This window comes from Galeopterus variegatus, unplaced genomic scaffold (genome assembly GCF_000696425.1).
Source record: "Galeopterus variegatus unplaced genomic scaffold, G_variegatus-3.0.2 Scaffold884, whole genome shotgun sequence".
Lineage (NCBI taxonomy): Eukaryota > Metazoa > Chordata > Mammalia > Dermoptera > Cynocephalidae > Galeopterus > Galeopterus variegatus.
The window spans coordinates 407,048-426,785 of NW_007726995.1; the positions used below are offsets into that span (position 1 = coordinate 407,048).

Consider the following 19,738-nt stretch of genomic DNA (forward strand, 5'->3'; position numbering starts at 1 on the left):
AACTGCCTCTTAAACTTTTTCCGTCCCAGAGAAAGTTCTTGTTAAGGAATTTCATTCTTGCTGCCCACAACCCCAACCTTAGATACTGGAGCTGGAAAGCCTTCACAGTGAATCCCCAAAGAAAACAGTTCAATTATCAGGAAGGAGTGTTCCCTCCTACCCCCAACCCAGGCTGATTCTCAAGTCCTAGAAACTGGTATATTACAAAAACATCTGTTCCTGACATTTCTCAATAGTTTAGATAACCAAAGAGGAGAGGATGAAGATTTATAATTAGATAGTACTTTAGGTTTCACTAGGCTAAAGTTGGTGTCCAATGATCCAAAAGTCATATATGCAAAATTAGGAATATGCACAAAATTCTCAAAAGGGTCCTGTGATCCAAGAAAGATTACAAACCACTGAAACAATCATTTCTTCCTGAGCTATTTCATCTCCATCAATCATTTCTTTTTTTTTTTTTTGGTCCTTTTTGAGACCGGCTGCACCGCGCTCAGCCAGTGAGAGCTGTGAGTGCACCGGTCATCCCTATATAGGATCCGAACCCGTGGCGGGAGTGCTGCTGTGCTCCCAGCACCGCACTCTCCCGAGTGCGCCACGGGCTCGGCCCAATCATTTCTTATAAAACTGAAGGGATAACACACATTTGAGTTAGTTGTTTCTAAAGCTTTAGTACGTGGTTTGTCCAAACAAGCAATTACATAAATAAAACAACGAAACCAAATTTTCAACCTAATGCTCAGACACAGGGTAAAGAGTCAACATGATGGACAAGGCCTACTTCACATTCAAACTTCAATCTTTGAAAAAGTAGAGGGAGAGAGCCTGGGTAAACAAAACAGTTGAAAAAAAACATTCCAATAGCCATAAAATGCAGCTCTTCTATCTCAAACAAGAATGACAGGTTTATGATCAAGCAGGTGAAATACTTATAAAGGTAGTTTGTGTTTAAAAACATAACACTTTGGGTGATTAGAAAAGTTTCTCCTCTTTGGGTGAAACCTGCATAATAAGGCTTTAGAGATGATCAACAATCACTCGACAGGTATTAGTTCTGAATAACTACCGCTGGCTCTTCACGGTCTTTCCTCCAGCAGGAAACGACAATTGAGACCAAAGTCAGATTCCACAGCATCTAAGGGTAGACAGAGTTGATTCAAACTTAACCCTCATTTATATTATTTTGGATTACTGCAAATACATCTATGGATCAGAGTGAGCATCTGGCAAGGTGTAATTGCAGAGGTGAAAGGTGTCAAATGTTTTGAATTTGGCATGGTTTCTTCAAGGCCTTTGAAAGTTCACGTGCAGAAGGTATGGCAGTGTCTTTTGTAAGCTTTAGTACTGCCGTATTTCTGGAGGAGCTCCTGAGCCTGTTGCTGCATTTCCTGGGTCACATAGCCAGGACACTGGGACCCAATGTGAAGTAGGACGAGGCAGCACTCCAGCACATCTGGGAAGGGCCACGTCTGAAAGATGACATCAAGATGAAGAAAGAAGCATTTGCAAAAGAGCCACAAACACCTGCAGAGAAGGCACCAGTAACTCAGACTCAGGCACAGTTGAGCCATTTCTCTCATAAGGCAATGTTCTTTTTTGCTCTTCATCATTTACTCTAAGGAGAGATGATACTCAAAACCAGGCTGTTACTGGGATGTCCTTCTCAAATTATAGTCTTTTTCTAGAGCCCTATTCAAATCAGCTCAAAAGATGGTGCTTCTATTACTACTAGGGACGCAGCCAAATATACCTATCAATCTGTAAGCTATCAAATACATGATACTATTTAAAATTTTACTTCTTACTGCCTAACTATAAAATTTGTTTGGTTTCTTTGAAGACTGAGGTATAAAACTGCTTGTGTGATCATTAATTCTACTCTCACAAAACATTTTTGGCTAACCAAATGGTACTGGATCCTAAATTTTTAAGCACATTACAGACGGGTAAAGATTGTAGTAACTAAACAGAAAAGCAGATGGCCTTTAAGAATTTGGTATAGTCAGGTGATAATACAAAAAGTAATTTTTAGGGCTGGCCTGTTAGTTCACTTGGTTAGAGAATGGTGCTGATAACACCAAAGTCACAAGGGTTTAGATACCCATATGGGCCAGCTGCCAGAATAAAACAAAACAAAACAGTAATGTTTTACCAAATGAACAGCTGTAGAACTTACCTTAATACTCTCAGGAAATTTAGCCATTCTCTCATTTGCCTCTGTAAGCCTTTTGGTTAATTCAGGCAAAGAAACTGGCTCACTTTTTTCTTCTTTACTAGTAATAATGACAAAAAAAAGTACAAGTCATATGTCTTGCCCCGCGTAACCTTTTTTCTCCCCAACTGTTTTTATAGTGGTTAAATACACAACATAAAACTTACCATCTTAACCACTTTTTAAGTGTACAGTTCAGTGGTATTAAATACATTTATAATGCTGTGCAACCAGCATCACCATCCACCTCCATAGCTTTTTTCATCTTGTAAAACTGAGACTCTGTACCCATTAAATAATTGCCCATGCCCCTGGCAACCACCATTCTACTTTCTACCTCTATGATTTTGACTACTGTGAGAATTTCATATTAAGTAGAATCATACAGTACATGTCTTTTTGTGACTGGCTTATTTCACTTAGGGTAATGTCCCTAAGATTCATCCATATTGTAGCATAAATCAGAATTTCCTTCCTTTTTAAGGTTGAAAATGTTCCACTGTATGGATATACCACATTTTGTTTATCCATTCATCTGTCAGTAGACACTTAGATTTTGCTTCCATGTTTTAGCTATTGTGAATAATACCGCTATGAACTTGGGTGTACAAGTATCTGAGACCCTGCTTTCAATTCTTTTGGGTATATACCCACTAGTGAAATTGCTGGATCCTATGGTAATTCTAATTTTTTTTTTAGAAAGATGACCAGTAAGGGGATCTTAACCCTTGACTTGGTGTTGTCAGCACCACACTCTCCCAAGTGAGTGGACCAGCTATCCCTATATAGGGATCCAAACCCATGGCCTTGGTGTTATCAGCACCACACTTTCCCAGGTGAGCCATGGGCCAGCCCTTATTTTTAATTTTTTTAGGAACCACCATTCTGTTTTCTACAGTAGCTGTATCATTTTTCATTCCCCCAACAGTGCACAAGTGTTCCAATTTCACCATAATATGGATTGAATTGTGTCCCCCAAGTTTTATGTATTAGAAGCTTGATCCCCACAGTGACTGTTAAGATGGTGGTAAATCCTATTATGATAATTGAGGGGTGGGGTCTTGAAGAGATGATTAGATTGTAGGGACCATGTAGTGAATGGATTAATAATGGTAGTCAGGGGCGAGGTTCTGAGGGCTTTAAAAGGAGAGTACGTGAATCTCTCTTTCTCTGTTCTGCCATTTCTACCATGTGAGACACCTAGGTCACTGTCACCACCACCACGGTCTTCACCAGATGTGTTCCCTAGACTTCAGACTTCCCTGCCTCTGAAACTGTAAGCAATAAATTTCATTTTCCTTATAAGTCACCCAGTTTCAGATATTTACGTTACAAGCAGCAGAAACAGATTAATATACTCCACATCCTTTCTAACACTTGTTATTTTCTATTTTTTTGATAGTCGTCATCCTAAGGGCTGTAAGGTGGTTTTTCATTGTAGTTTTGACTTGCATTTCCCTAATGGTAAGTGTTGAGCATCTTTCATGTGTTAACTGGCCATTTGTACATCTTTTTGGAGAAATGTCTATTCAAGTCCTTTGCCCATTTTCGAATTGGGTTGTTTTTTTGCTATGCCTGGGTAACTTTCTCCCATCTTATAAATAAAATTCCTTTGTCACCTGGCTCTTTATCTCTCATCTTTAAATACAGAGATCAAGAGCAGGCAATTTAATATTATGTGATATAAAGTTTCCAAAATGTAGTATTATTCCTCACCATTTCCGAATCTCTTAGATACACAGCTTCAGTGAAAATTTAGGACCTTTAGGGGATTTGACTGCAGCCAAGTGCAGAAGGCCTGGATCTTTCTGGGAAAGTTAGAGCCAGGATTCCTAACATGAGGATATGTGGATACAAATTTTTCTGGGCAGAGAACTTTTTACCATTTTTCTTATTCTAGAAAGCAAACCTAAAACTGCCTAAAGTGTGGTAATTTACTAAAGAAGTGACCCAAATCTCTTACTCATGATTTCAACAGGAGTATTTTTAGAGGACTAAAAATAAGTACTGTAAAGATTCTTAGTTTTAATTTTTTAAAGTTAGTAATAATAGCAATAAGTTCATTCATTGTACTATTTATGATGTTCTAGGCCCTGTGTTGGGGAACATAATCAAGGTAGAAGGTATTCAGCATAATAACCAACCAATGATTAATAACTACAGACCTCCCAGAAAAGTGCCCTGTAATAATGCAAATCCAGTTCTATAGTGATTGAAAACAAAATTCCAAGCACTTGAAATTTCCTCAGTTCAGTGTGTAGTTTTGTACATTACCCTTTTTGTGTGTATTTTTGTAATAGTACAGACCAGTCAAAATGTTTTACATTAATGATGTAATAATGCAACTCCACATTTCACATGATTGATTTTTTGGGGGAATCTACTTGGTGCACAATGGTAGGATTTTATTGTACTACAGGTACTGTTATTAACAATGTATGTGACTTTGTTTAATTCTCAAAACCACCAAAGTACGAATTGGCACCCTTATTTATAGATGAGGAAACTAAAGGAGCTGCTCGGTTAGCTCAGTTGGTTAGAACGTGGTGTTATAATGCTATGGTCAAAGGGTTCGGATACAGCCATCCACTGAATGAATGAATAAATAAGTAAATAAATGAATGAATGAGTAAAAAGGAAACTAAGTTTCAGAGACATTAAGAAACCTGCCTGAGGTCACTCAGCAGGGCCAGGATGAGAACCCACATCTGACCTCAAAACCTGTACCTTAACATCTACATTACGTATCTTCCAAGTAACCCGATCAATACCATGTACTGATTTTGACCTGAACGCATGAGAATCCAGCAGGGTATTTTTCATTTTGTCTTATACTTGATTTAGTACTTACCATTGGCTCTGCAGATTAGAGAGGGACTGTTCTGCTTCCCGTTCAGATTCATTCTTATCAGGACCATCTGCTGCGGATTTACAGAGTTGATTCTTCTGGTGTTGGCGGATCATTTCTGCCAAGGTCTCCTGGACTTCAGCAACAGTTCTCTGTGAGTTTTGAAGGCTGGCATGCTTTTCTGAAAAGAGCACCTTACAAGCACTCAGCATTTGCTCACTTTCTTCTGTGAGTCTCAAGTCTAGTTCTGGGGGCCTGCTTTGCTCTAGTTGACATGAAGCTTCAGGGTCAGTTTCTTCAGTGCTGGCATTGTCCAACTGCTGGCTTTGCTCAACAGAGGGTGTCCTTCTGTGCCCAGTCCTTACCCAGACACCGGATTCGGGGCAAGGCCTGGAGAGAGACCACCAGAATTCATAGAGATGCCCATAAATAAAAAAGGCCTCCAAACTTTTAAAAGCTGGTGTTGTGGGGGACTGCTGGTCACCCAGTTTGTCTCTAAAGTGGTCACAGCCTAGAAGAAGAAAAAGATTTGGGGTTGTACATTTCTTTATCTGCCAGAATCTGGCTTCCTGCCCTCTCATGTTCTGTTTCCTATTACCCAAGAGGCAGACCCAAACATAAAGGACAGCAGTGTGATCCATGGGAGCACATGCCTTCTGCCAAAAATGAACTGGAACTAAACATTTCCTGGTTTGGGATAATGTTCTCAATGTTACAGGCTAGGAGTCATTCAAAGCATGATAGAAAAAGTATTCCCCCTCTCCTACTGAAGGCTCTGGGGTCACTCTGACCTCAGTCACACTGTGTCTCTGAAAAAAATCACAATGATTTTGTTCAGTGATTAATGATGTAGCTCAAGGAATGCCTATCTTTTTGCTATGCTTTTCTATTTTTACTAACTTGTGACTATGTTACTATTTCTTTATTAAACTGTGGAAAATGGGTATTCCACGCAGTAAGGCAGGTAGGAGCAGGTAAAGGAAAACAGTGCAGTCATTCTATCTTTCAGAAGCTCAGGTAAAAGAATTCAAACTTTCTACTAAAATGACATAACTAGACAACCTCCATCTTTTAACAACCTAGGGACTGCTGTTGCCACACCATTAGTGGTGGTTATGTTGTCCATTAATGGGTTTGACTCAGGCAAAGGCAGGATCATTTACCATCTGGGAGAAAGGCTGAGTGCACTTCCTGCATGATGGTGAAGTTCCCTGAGTCGTAACTCCGGACCACAGCCCGAAGCAGTGCTTGCACAGCCTCGTCCCAGGAGGCCATCTGTTGGCTCAGCACTGCCAAGGTCAAGTCATGGCAAATGTGAAACAGGAGCTGGAGAGAGAAGCCAGAGTCTAAGTTAAACATCCTTCCACAGTAGGCAACAAGGATGACACCAAACTGTTCTATTAATTACACTTGGAAATAAGTATACATAATTCACATTTATGAAAGGTCTTCCTATCTCCACCACCCATTTTTGCTTTCCCATCAGAAACTCTCATATCTGGAGCTGGCCAGTTGGCTCACTCAGTAGAGGGTGGTGCTGATAACACCAAGGTCAAGGGTTTGGATCCCTTTGCTGGCCAGCTGAAAAAAAAAAAACCAAAAACCTCTTATTTCTAGTTGCACAGCAATATACAATGCCTAGTGTTAAAGTCTGTTCATGCTGAGAAAATGCCTTGACATATGCATCTAATTAAAAGTTGAGTTTCTGGAACTAAAAGCTATAATAAGAAAGTAAAACAAAACCTGGAGTGGGCCAGCCCATGGCTCACTTGGGAGAGTGTGGTGATGATAGCACCAAGGCCACGGGTTCAGATCCCTATATACAGATGGCCAGTTAGCTCACTTGGGAGAGCGTGGTGCTGACAACACCAAGTCAGGTGTTAAGATCCCCTTACCAGTCATCTTTTAAAAAAACAAAAAACAAAAAACTTGGAGTATAATTAAGATAAAAGTAATCAATTTTAGGTATGCAGTTTGATGAATTTTGACAAATGTATATAGTTCTATAACTACCACCAAAATCAAGGCAGAAAATATCTCCATAAGCTCCTTTACAGGTAATACTCCTCACCCCACCCCCTAGCAATCACTCACCTGCTTTTTGACACTTCAATTTTGTCTTTTCTAGAATTCATATAAATGGAACCAGAGATTATGTAGTCTTTTGTGGTTTGGTTCTTTCACCTACCAAACTATTTTCAAGATTCACTGATTATCATTTGTACACCAGTAATTTGTTCCTTTCTATGATTAAACAGTATAGTATTCCACAGTTTGCACATTCATTCACCAGTTGATGAACATTTGGGTTGTTTCTAGCTTTTGGCTATTGTGTTCTAAGCTGCTACAGACATTTGCGTACAAGTCTGCATGGATACCTGAGTTCATTTCTTTTAGTGAAATATCTAGGCAGTGGGATTGCTGGGTCATGGGGCATGTACACATTTAAACTTTATAAGAAGAAACTGTCCAAAGTATATACTATTTGAGGGAGTCTTGTTCCTCAAAAATATAACAATGTTTCCTCATTTTAGAAACCAAAAGTAGATAAATTGAGGTGTATTAATAAGGTGGACATAGCAGATAAAATAAGTCGTCTTGATCTGTTTGTATCAACATGAATAGCTCTTATAACAATGACCACTGAAATAAGCTAGCTGCAAAATAATAGAAACAGTATGACATAGGAGTTGGCTTTGGTGAGCTAGGAAAGGGGAAGGGGGATGAGGAAGGGAAAAAGAGGGACTTCAACTTTATTGTATTTTTTAAAAAATCAAAACAAAACAGACAAAAAACCCTACAAAGCAAAAATAACAAAATGTGAATATTTGTTAATTCTGGCTGATGGGTACTATCTCTGTGCTTTTCTATATTTTTTAGATCTTTTTTTTTTTTTTAAAGAAGGGAATACTAATCAAAACTAACTTCAAAACTAAGGGGCTTTAATTCGTCTGAAGGGATCTTTCCAGGTGAACTTGGCCTGCCTTAATATTTTCTGAAATGCAAACTGGTATCCTACTTGTTTCCCTGTAATAGTAGACATGGATTAAAAGAAAGTTCTAGTACTGAGTGATTAATGTCAAAGGCTGGTGCAGGTGAGGTACCTGTTTGGAGGGAGTGTTATTTGTAGCAGATGGATACTTGATGTTTTGCAGCTTCTGAAAGGCTGCCTGATACTGCTCTAGGGTGTCAAGGCCGAAGATGCTCTTCCAAACTGTAGTCAACCTCTCCACGAAGGGCCCTTCAGTGCCTGCGGTCCAAACGTGGTAAGAAGAGGAAGAGCTTTTGCCGTCTGAAAGCTGCTTTTCCTCCAGCCGCCTGAATAGTAGCTCAAGAAGGCAAAACACCAGTCTCTGACCCTGGCACCCAACAACAAAGAAGAGATTTTTGTTATACAGAGAAAGCACTTGGGTTATATAGAGAGCTTTTCCCCAGTTCTTCAAAGTATCCCCCTTTGCATGCGTAGCAACAAACCCCCTTCAAGAGCCACCTGCCCAATTTGAACCACGTGTAAGGGGAAGCATGGGGGTGGGAGGGGCAGGGAATACACCATCTGACAGACCTTTTCCAGGTGTCTTTTGGGAGAATTTGGCCCCTTGAGCACCTGGAGCCCAAGAGAACATTTTTGGATAGTTTTTTGGGGGCTGGCTAGTACAGGGATCAAACCCTGGACCTTGGTGTTATCAGCATCATGCTCTAACCAACTGAGCTGACTAGCCAGCCCTCCAAGAAACCATTTGTTTAACATGGAACCCCAACTACAGCCTTACCCACCATAGTTTAAGTCACATATAGGCCAGCCACCTAAGACTTGTGGCCCAGTTTGAGAAAAGATGGGCTGGATTCATCAGGTTCTTCCTTCCTGCCCAAACTTCAGACTAAGGAATACAGAAGTACAGCCTAATGGGCCGAAAGTACTGGAGCAGACAATCTTTGTAGATCTGAAATCTGGGGCAGGCATTAGGGGCCATGTCCAAGTAGGTTTAACAGAGGGAATCAGCTAGAAGAGAAGAGAACAGAAGCACAGAGAAAAGACCTGAAAAAATTTTTAGACGGATTTTCAGATGCCATAAGATTACTTCTGTACCCCTACACTATTTTCTCAGTTAAGCTTAGAAGGGTCTCTGTTCCACATAGCCAAAATATAGCCCTTATCAGAATATTTACCATAAGCTTATAGGTTTTCTTGTAGGATAATGTTTAAGAGAAAAAATGTAGTACTAAATAACCATTCTGGAAACTTGTTTTTGGTTGTGGATAAATTAAAATCTCTCTAGATTTGGTCACTTTATAATTAATATACCCAGTGGCACTATCTTTCACGGTGTACTATTTTTGCCTCCATTTTTATTTTGCCATTCCCAGAAGGCTATCTCCCCATCCAGCATTTTTCTTTGGTTTCTGAATATTCAGCTAGAAACTGCCTTTAGGCCCAGTTACTCTGCTAGAGAAAAAGAAACTTAAAAAGCTCACATTAGTATCTGACCATCAGAGTCATCTAAAATGGACCAAATGTTTACATGTTTTAGAAACTAGGTGAGGATGCCAAAGCTTTTAAAGTAATCTCAATTTTAATGTGTCAAAAAGGCAGTGGTAAGTTAGTCATGTTTAACCACATGGACACAAATAAATATTTAAGAGATAAAACATTTGTATTTCCCCACACTTTTCTATAGCTTAAGCTGAAGAGGGGTGTTACAGGCAGAGCACCATGATTAGTTAGAGGTCAACTACTTTCCCTCTTCAAGGAAGACAGTGCTGATGACATCTGTGAAGAAACACTAGAATGCCAACACAGGAGCTGGGCTGACTAAAGTCTATTTACTGATGTTCCACACAAACTGACAAGCAGTGGGAATTATCATGAATGACCATATTATCTCTTATTCTGAATGTGGCACTTGACAAGTCATGGCACTTCAGTGGAATAGCATGGCCAGGACTTGCTGGAGACATCTAAGGATATCTGCAGAATTGGTATGGCTTGTGCAACTGAGTTATCATTTGGATTTGACTAGGAAAGGATTTGGGACTCTTTCCTTTTAAATACCAGGAGATGAGGGGCTGGCCGGTAAGCTCAGTTGGTTACATCATGGTGCTGATAACACCAAGGTCCAGGAGTCAATCCCTGTACCACCCAACCGCCACCCCCCACCAAAAAAAAATTACATACATACATACATACCAGGAGGTGAAATAACAGACTGACCTGTAGACTTTCATGCAGCTGCAGGGCTTCCTGGGCTCCCACCCAGTTCCTGGCCAGAAGAAGCTCTTGGGCACATCTGAGAGCCAGGGAAGCAGACAACTCATTCTCTCCTATGACTGCAGCCAACTCTGCAGCTGTTCTAAGGGATGCTGCGTCCCCCTTTTTGGCTAAAACTTTGGCTGCATCATAAGCGGAAGCAGCCCCTAAATAGCTATAATACAAACGAAAACCCAAACAAGTGTCATAAACAGAACTTCTATTCCCATTCCCCAAAGGGTCAAACCATTTCTTTCTGTCCATTTTGATGCATGTGCCTTCCTGTGGTCCTAGGTGTGTCACTACCTCTGGTTCTTCCTGTGAAGGCTGAGGCCAGCACAGCTCAGCACAGTGTATAAGAGATAATATCATATGGTTACAGACATAAAGGAACTTCATCTGACATACTGAATTGAACCCTAACAGAGGAGTCATTTCCTCTCATTTTCCTTAGTTGATGGTGTAAGACATCACTAGCAAAAGGTATAATTTCTCAGTCTGCTCTGAGATTTCTTTCTTTTTTTTTTGGGTGGCTGGCAGGTACAGGGATCCAAACCCTTGACCTTGGTATTATCAGCACCATGTTCTACCAAATGAGCAAACTGATCAACCCTGATACTGAGATCCCTAGAATGGTTATGGTGGTTTATATAAACACTGAGGATGTAGATCTCATGAGTCTTATGAAGCTGGGTTTACTATACATATCTTTTTAAAAATTTTTCTAGCCACCTTACCCCACCTCTAAACTTACTACTTTTATTCTTGTCCTGCTCTTCCTGATAGAAGGTCTTCGATGTATGGGTGCACTTCTGTTTCCCTCAGGCTTACCATTTGGCTGCTACAGCGTAATGACCATCTCTTTCTAGGATGGTTCCCCAGCTGAGGTACAGGTCCTTCAGGATTGGGTCCTCTGGGCGCAGCCGAGCCTTGGCAACTGCAATAGCTTCCCTAGAGGCAAGAACAGACACTTAAGCCAATCTGAAAAGGCTCCTCTGTATGACATACTAGGAGGGGCTACCAGACAGGACAAACTGTCCCTTTAGTATTATCTGTGTTGTCCCAACTTCCTATATAAAACTGTACTCCTACATTACATAGGCAACTTGAAAACACACTGTGTTCAATTCTTCACCTATGTCAACATTCTTAAAGTGTGGTCTGTGGCATCCGAGGGGTCCTCAAGACCCTTTTTTGGGGGGCAGGAATGGGCTGTTCATGATGCCCAATAACCTCTTAGCATTATTATTATTAATTTTTTTTTACTACGTTGACATTTGCACTGATTGTGCAAAAGCAATGGTGGGTTAAACTGCTGCCATCTGAGCAAGAATCATGGTAGTGGTCCTTGTAGTTAAAGACAAAAAGGGTGAATGCCCTTGATTAAACAGTAAAAATTACTAATTTCAATTATTCCCTCAAATCCACATCATTTTAATATTCTGTGTGACAAAATGGGAAACATTTTGTATTCTCTGCTACATTCCAAAGTACCATGGTTGTCTCTAGGAAAAACTTACACGAATGAATTGCAAGCTGAATTAGGTGTTTTTTTCATGGAACCTCATTTCTTCTTGAAAAAATGACTAACAGATAAATAACAGTTATTCAGCCCAGGGTATTTAACAGATATTTTTTCAAAAATTAACAAAATAAGGCTGTCACTTCCTGGAAAATAATCAAAAAAGTTTGTTGCCCATGATAAAATTAGAATTTTGGAAAACTTGTACCTGCCACTGTGAGCTTGACAACTTCCCAAAAGTTAGAGACTTTTCTGATGAGATGGATGGAGATATTAACGAATGTGATTTCTTTTTTGATAATTTATAATAAAATGTGTTGGCACTTGGAGGATATATATATAACTTGGTGAACTAATATTTTCCAAGTGACATTCAATTTCTGAGATGCAGCCAACATAAAGTTGTAGCTGGAATAAAAGTGTTGTAGACTAAAGTGATCAAGAGAGAGAGAGAGCAATATTTAAGAAGTACTTTGTGACTTCCACTTCCAGCCATGATAGAGTAACTGGGACCAGACTTACCCTCCTGCCATAAAACTAAAAAACTGGACAAAATATGTATGAAACAACTGTTTTCACACATTGGACAACAGGCAGCATAGGCCTGTCATCCATCAAAGAAAGGAAATAAACAATGTGAGCCCTATTATGGTTTTCTGTCTAAAGTCATTTTCCTAAGGGGAAGCCCAGCAGAGCCTCAGTGGTCTCATAGAGTTGAGGAGAGATGAAACAATTGCAATTTGAGGGGCAGGATACTAGGAAGGAAGAAGTCTCCAGAGAAAAAGTTCCAGAACTCTGCTTGGGATCCCACTGAGAATTTGGTTAAATGTAGGAGATCCAAACTAATTCTAGAATACGGATTTCTCTAAACATGCCCTAACAGAGCTTAAATATGAGCTACAAAAAGATTAAACTGATTCACAAGTAACTTCACTACTTGCTAAAACAAAGTTCAACATTCTTGAAATGAAGACGACAAAACCAAAACAGCATAAAAAAAGAAAATCTCACTAAAACACATCATATGAAATTGATGAATATCAGCGCTGTCCTCTGAATGTGCCTTTCCAAAGCTCATGTGTTGGAAACTTAATTCCCAATGCAACAGTGGAAAGGTGGGACTTATAAGAGGTGATTAGGTCATGAGGGCTCTGCCTCCATAAACAGATCAATGCCATTATTGCAGGAGTGGGTTCTGATAAAAGGATAAGTTTGGCCTCTTTCCTCTCTCTTGCCCTTTTGCTTTCTGCTAGTGAATGATGCAACAAGAAAACCCTTGCCAGATGTGAGCCCCTTGACACTGGACTTCCCAGCCCCCAGAACCAAGAGCCAAATAAATTCCTTTTCTTTATAAATTAACCCAGTCTAAGGTATTCTGTTACAGCAACACAAAAGGGACTAAGATGATTAGTGATGACTGAAGCCCTAAAAAAAGCCAAAGAAAAAAGAAAAAAAACCCAAAGGTAAAAATAAATGCTGTAGTCAAGCCAAAAACAATGCAAGCAAGAAGAAAATAGAATGACTGGCACCTTTGATGTGCTGAATAAAAACTCCCAATCTGGAATTCTACACCCAGAGAAAAAGTCCTTTAAGGTGAAGGTAAAATTATAGACTTTTATAGACAGACAAAAGTTAAGGGAATTTGTGACTAGTAGAACATACTACAAAAAACATGAAGTTCTTCAGGTGAAGAAATTGATAGCTATTGGAAACTTGGATCTACATAAAAGAATGAAAAGTGCTGGAAATAAGAATGTAGGTGAATATACAAGATGTTTAAAAATGATTAAGAAGTATATAAGAAAGACAATAAATTGTTTAAAGCAAAAATACTTACAGTGTAGTGTGGGGTAATAACACATCTAATATGTCGAATATATGACAATACCAGAAAAGATGAAAGGAAGGAAAGAATTATACTGTTGTACACAAGAAGTAGAAGTAGTACCATATTATTTGAAAATAAACTGTGATAAATTTAAAATGCTTACTGTAAACTCTAAAGCAACATTAAAAAATAAACAAAGGATGGGCCGGCCCCGTGGCTCACTCGGGAGAGTGCAGCACTGGTAGCGCCGAGGCTGTGGGTCTGGATCCTATACAGGGATGGCCGGTGCACTCACTGGCTGAGCGTGGTGCAGACGACACCGTGCGAAGGGTTGCGATCCCCTTACTGGTCAAACAATAAATAAATAAATAAATAAAATAAACAAAGGATATAGCTAATAAGTCAGTACTGGAAGTAAAAAATACTCAGTTGACTCAAAAGAAAGCAGAACAGAAAAAAGGAAAAAATAATAGAGGACAAATGGAAAAAAATCGCAAGATGGCAGATTAAAATCAACCACATTAATATTCATATTAAATGTAAATAGTCTAAACATGTCAATTAATAGGCAGAGATGGGGGCTGGCCAGTTAACTTACTTGGCTAGAGTGTGGTGCTGAAAAGGCAGAAATAGTCACACTGGGTAAGAAACAAGACCCAACTGCACAAGATACCTTAAAAAGTTTGTGGAAAAATGGAATTAAAAGATAATATGAATTTGTCCATGAATTTTTTTTTTTTTTTTTAAGATGACCGGTAAGGGGATCCTAACCCTTGACTTGGTGTTGTCAGCACCACACTCTCCCAAGTGAGCTAACTGGCCATCCCTATATAGGGATCTGACAGGCGGGGATACTCACCACTATACTAACGAGGACATGCCTAGGGATCTGAACCCTTGTCCTTGGTGTTATCAGCACCACACTCTCCCAAGTGAGCCACGGGCCGGCGCTGTCCATGAACTTTTTGAAGACTCCTTGTAGTGGATTGAACTAGGTCCTCCCAAAACTCATTGAAGCTTCAATTGTGTCCCTGAAGTTTTATGTATTAGAAACTTAGACCCACTATGACTGTTAAGAGGATGGGAAATCCTATGGTAATTGAGAGGTGGAGCCTTGAAGAGGTGATTGTAGGACCATGCAGTAGTGAATTGATTAAAAATGGTGGTCAGGGGCATGGTTGTGAGGGCTTTGAAAGGACAGTATACGAGGAACTGTCTCAGTTCTCTCTCTGCTTCCACCATCTTGCAGTGAGAGATCCCTGGGTCACAGTCACCACCACCAGATGGATTCTGGACTTCCTAGCCTCAGAAACTGTAAGCAATAAATTTCGTTTTTCTTTATAAATCACCCAGTTTCAAGTATTTTGTTATAAGCAACAGAAACAGACTAATACACTCCTCATATGCTGTCTACGAGAAATATTTTTCTCCTTGCTTGCTGGCAGTTACATATGTACTGCAGTGAAAGAATAAGCACTTGGGACAGGAAGGATTCATACCAGCCTCAGAAGAGTGTTTACTTCTAGAGAAGAGGGGATGAGGACAGAATTGGGGAGAGGCATTTTAACTAAATCTGGAATGTTATATATTTCTTAAAAAACAAAAACAAAAACAAAAACCGGTGGCATGTGAAGAGCTTTTGGGGTTGCTGGCAAGATTCTATTTCCTTTCATAGGTGAGGCTTAAAAAGGGAGTTCCACTTACAATAATTCATTAATCTGTTCATTGTTTTATGCTCTTTCCTCTACTTATGTTACTTTAACAATAAAGAAGTTTAGATTATTTTCACATAATGGCCACTACTGGCTGAATTCTAGGGCCATACAGACCTGTAAAAATGGTTTGACTTGAGAAGCTCCACAGCTTCATACACTTTGTGGATGGAAAGCAGGTGAGAGGCAGCCTTGACATACTGATCTTGAAAACACAGCTGTTTGGCAAAAGCTTCCACGGCCCACTGCCATACATGGTAGCCAGCTGAAAAAAATAGAAGATGGTGGTTAAAAAAAAAAAGTTTAAGAAACAAAAAAGCAGGTACATTTGGGTTGAAAAATGATGTTTTCATAGTCACTGCATTAAGCAGAATATTTAGACACTAATTCAACTGCCATAACAGATCATCTGCTTCATCTACCTCTCCCCATACACACATCCTGAAACATAAATTGTTTCTTTGATAATGTAATACACACAAAATAGTACAAAATTCAAAACATACAGAAAGGTATAGAAATCTAGCATAGTGGGTTTCCCTTATTAGGGTGAGGGCAGAAAGTGACTGAGGGGAAAGCTTCCAGGTGTTGGTAATGTTATGTTTCTCTATATGGGTGCTGGTCCCAGGGTGTATTCTGATTGTGAAATTCATTGTACTTTCTCCATCTGTGTGCTTCTCTATAGCATAATAGGATAAAAAGTTTAAAAAAACTGGGCATGGCATAAAAGGTTTCCTTGTTAACCTGGCATACTCTTACCATACCTTGCCTAAATTCCTTTTCCTCTAGGCAACCATCATTACCAGTTTCTTTTGAAATTTTTAGAAATAGTCTATGAATATACAACCACATTACTGTGTAAATACAAATGAGTATTAAATACACTGTTGTGCACCTACACCTTGATTCTTTCAATTCCAATGCCCTGGAGCTCCATTCCACATCAGAATGCACAGAGCTGCCTCATTCTTTTGGTATCTGTAGGAGTTTCTACTGTACGTACGTACATGATTTAACCAGTCTCTTACTGACAGACAGAGATTCTTGCAATCTTTTGCTATTACAAATACTGTTGCAGTGAAAGTCCATGTATATTTGTCAATTTGCATATGTGAGTACGGTTAGATAAATTTCTATAATTAGAAGTGCTGAGCCAAAGGTTACATGCATTTAAAAATTTATCAGACATGGCCAAACTACCTTTCCAGAAGTTCTCACCAATTATGCTTTTGCCATTAAAGTGTGTCAGTGACCTTCTTTTTAGAGGTTGGGTTGATTTATTAGTTTGTACATAGCTGTATTAGCTTTGCATATAACAGTATTTATAAATGACTTTAAGCTTAAGGCTTGTAATGCTAAGAACCATCCTTAGTGGACACATCTTAGAGATGACCGCGCTTTTGATGAAAAGAACATACCTACTGGTGCCATAGCCACGAGATTGTCTGTCAGCTCCCCTCTTTCTGCTGCGGTCTGGAGAACACCTTTGAGATCTCCCTTCCAAAGCATGAGCTGGTGAAATAACTCAGGGTGGCCATTTTCCAAGTGACCTTTTCCTGTTTGGAAGAGAGATAATGTGTGGAAGATGTTTCAGAAACATTTGTCTTCATTGACTTTTAGAAAAAGAAAGGCAGGAAGAAAGAGAGGAATGAACTGCTAAAATATGTAGTCACTCACTGATGGGTGAGTCACCCACCAGAGTGATCATAATGGGACCTGAAGTTCACTTGGTCACTTGTCCACCCACCCTCCTTCACTTGCACTCAGTCACTCAGAAAGAACTACGTATTTTAGGATCTATGATGATGCAAGGGGTGCATATGAATGTCCAAGTGGGACAGCTCAAAACCTAGTTAGTTGACATGTAAAACTAACCTTTAAAATACCACAGGATGGCAGCCATAAAAGGGGTGCATAGGAAGTGTTTAGGGAAGTATAAGAAAGGATGAGATCATGTTGACTGGATTCGTCTCACCTTCAATCTCAATCATTCTATACAGGGAAGCCCTGTCTGTGAAAAGCCCCAGATGAAATCTTTCCTCAAGATCCGCAGATACATCCTCATTTAGCTCTGTTAATTGAAAAAGACAAAACATCAGATGAAATCATCACAGGTTTCTGTTTTCTGTCCAATAACTTCTGAATATATATCCAGAACACCTGTTTCAGATACTGAGACAGTCAGAGCTCTGTGCCCTTGTTTACCCTAACAGAGACCCCTGCTGGTTACAAAGGTACCAAAATATAAAAACACTTAGTTTTTTAACCTCAGCTTTGGCAAAATCCAATGAGACAACACAGTTTGTAGTTGCTCAAAGACAGATTTTGGAAAAAAAAGAAAATGTTAAAAATGACCCAAAATTCGTTATGTATTTAAATGCTGTAAAAAACAAAACAAAATTAACAAGTAAAGAAATGTCCTTAATATACACTGAGACCTACTACAAAGGGGTCAATATTCAATCTTGTTTTAAAAAAGTCGACTGAGTAATTTTCCAATAAGGGGAATAATGTAAAACTGTATGGATTGTATAAGTTTTGTATAAGTTAGGAAGTCATAGCAAAGCCCCCAAAAGAAGGCAATGTATATAATGAAAGTATAAAATATCTCTGGCCAGACACAAGAAACTGATAATATTGTGGCCTTTCAGGAAGAGAAGTGGAAGACTGGGTGTCAGCGGTGGGAGGAAGATTACTTTCTTTTTATGCTGTTGGAATTTCAGTTTATTATGTGCACTGCTTATCTCTGGCCAGACACAAGAAACTGATAATATTGTGGCCTTTCAGGAAGAGAAGTGGAAGACTGGGTGTCAGGGGTGGGAGGAAGATTACTTTCTTTTTATGCTGTTGGAATTTCAGTTTATTATGTGCACTGCTTTTCAACATGTAAAATTCAAAATTAAAAAAAAGTTGGTCAAATATCAAAAGAGGGCATTAAATCAGGACTCTGAAAACAAAAATCAAAAAACCTCCCCTAATAATAAACTTCCATCAAACTTTTTTTTTAAGGAACTGCCATATTATTGGTATACAGCCATGTGTCACTTACCAACAAGAATATGTTCTGAGAAATGCGTGATTTCGTCACCGTGCGAACGTCAGAGTTTACTTACACAAACCTACATGGTATAGCCTACTATACACATAGGCTATATGAGGGGTCTTCAAAGAATTCACGGAAAATGCATATTATAAGAAAACTATGCATGGATTTCAAGAATTTTTTTCATCAAAATAAACTTGTATTAACTTGTTATAACATACCTGAATAGGATCTAGTTTGAGGCACTACAAATGATAAGGCAACAGTTTGAAAAGAGTCCCTATCAGAGCAACATGAATCCTGCGAAAGTTGAAGCAAGAAACATCAAATTTATGGTGAAGCTTGGGTGGAGGAATGGTGAAATCACTGATGCTTTATGAAAAGTTTATGGGGACAATGCCCCAAAGAAATCAGCAGTTTACAAATGGACTCATTTTAAAAAGGGACAAGACAATGTTAAAGATGAAGCCCACGGTGACAGAACATTCATGTCAAAATGTAAGGAATATATTAATCTCGTTCGTGCCTTAAGTGAAGAGGACTGACAATTAAAGAAACACTAGCCAACAACACAGTCATCTCAACTGGTTCAGCTTACACAATTTTGACTGAAAAATTAGAGTTGAGCAAACTTTCCACTTGATGGGTGCCAAACTGTTGTGCCCAGATCTACTGCAGACAGGAGTGGAGCTATCAACAGAAATTTTAAACAAGTGAGATCAATATCCTGAAGCATTTATTTGAATAACTGTAGCAGGGATGAAACATGGCTTTACCAGTATGATACTGAACACAAAGCACAGTGAAAGCCATGGCTACCAAGAAGTGGATGTGGTCCAGTCACAGCAAAAGCAGACCAGTTAAGAGCAAAGATCATGGTGAGTTTTTTTGGATGCTCAAGGCATTTTGCTTCTTGATTTTCTGGAGGGCCAAAGAACAATAACATGTGCTTAGTATGAGAATGTTTTGAGAAAGTTAGCCAAAGCTTTAGCACAAAAACACCCAAGAAAGCTTCTCCAGAGAGTCCTTCTCTGCCACGACAATGATCCTGATCATTTCTCTCATTGAAGGCAATTTTGTCAGTTTCAATGGGAAATCATCAGGCATTCACCTTACATTCCTAATTTGGATCCTTCTGATTTCTTTTTCTTTCCTAATCTTAAAAAAAAATCTTTAAAGGGCATCCATTTTTCTTCAGTTAATAATGTAAAAAAGACTGCATTGACATGATTAAACTCCCAGGATCCTTGGTTCTTTAGGGACGGACTAAGTGCTGGTATCATTGCTTACAAAAATGTCTTAAACTTGATGGAGCTCATGTTGAGAAA

At 39.2% G+C, this 19,738-nt stretch overlaps 1 protein-coding gene across 1 annotated transcript in view; it reads right to left on the reverse strand.

Annotated features, from left to right (window-relative positions):
- Nucleotides 1–651: 651 nt before the first annotated feature.
- The window catches only part of GEMIN5 (gem (nuclear organelle) associated protein 5), a 46,514-nt gene continuing 27,427 nt past the window's right edge, over nucleotides 652–19,738 (reverse strand). The window contains exons 17-26 of the mRNA XM_008573173.1: nucleotides 17,343–17,438; nucleotides 16,786–16,923; nucleotides 15,485–15,632; nucleotides 11,137–11,256; nucleotides 10,270–10,480; nucleotides 8,165–8,419; nucleotides 6,224–6,386; nucleotides 5,064–5,571; nucleotides 2,177–2,273; nucleotides 652–1,469 (exon numbers count right to left, since the gene is read on the reverse strand). Of these exons, the coding sequence (XP_008571395.1) occupies nucleotides 1,302–1,469; nucleotides 2,177–2,273; nucleotides 5,064–5,571; nucleotides 6,224–6,386; nucleotides 8,165–8,419; nucleotides 10,270–10,480; nucleotides 11,137–11,256; nucleotides 15,485–15,632; nucleotides 16,786–16,923; nucleotides 17,343–17,438 (1,904 nt within the window). The 3' untranslated portion in view covers nucleotides 652–1,301. The remainder of the gene's footprint in view (nucleotides 1,470–2,176; nucleotides 2,274–5,063; nucleotides 5,572–6,223; nucleotides 6,387–8,164; nucleotides 8,420–10,269; nucleotides 10,481–11,136; nucleotides 11,257–15,484; nucleotides 15,633–16,785; nucleotides 16,924–17,342; nucleotides 17,439–19,738) is intronic.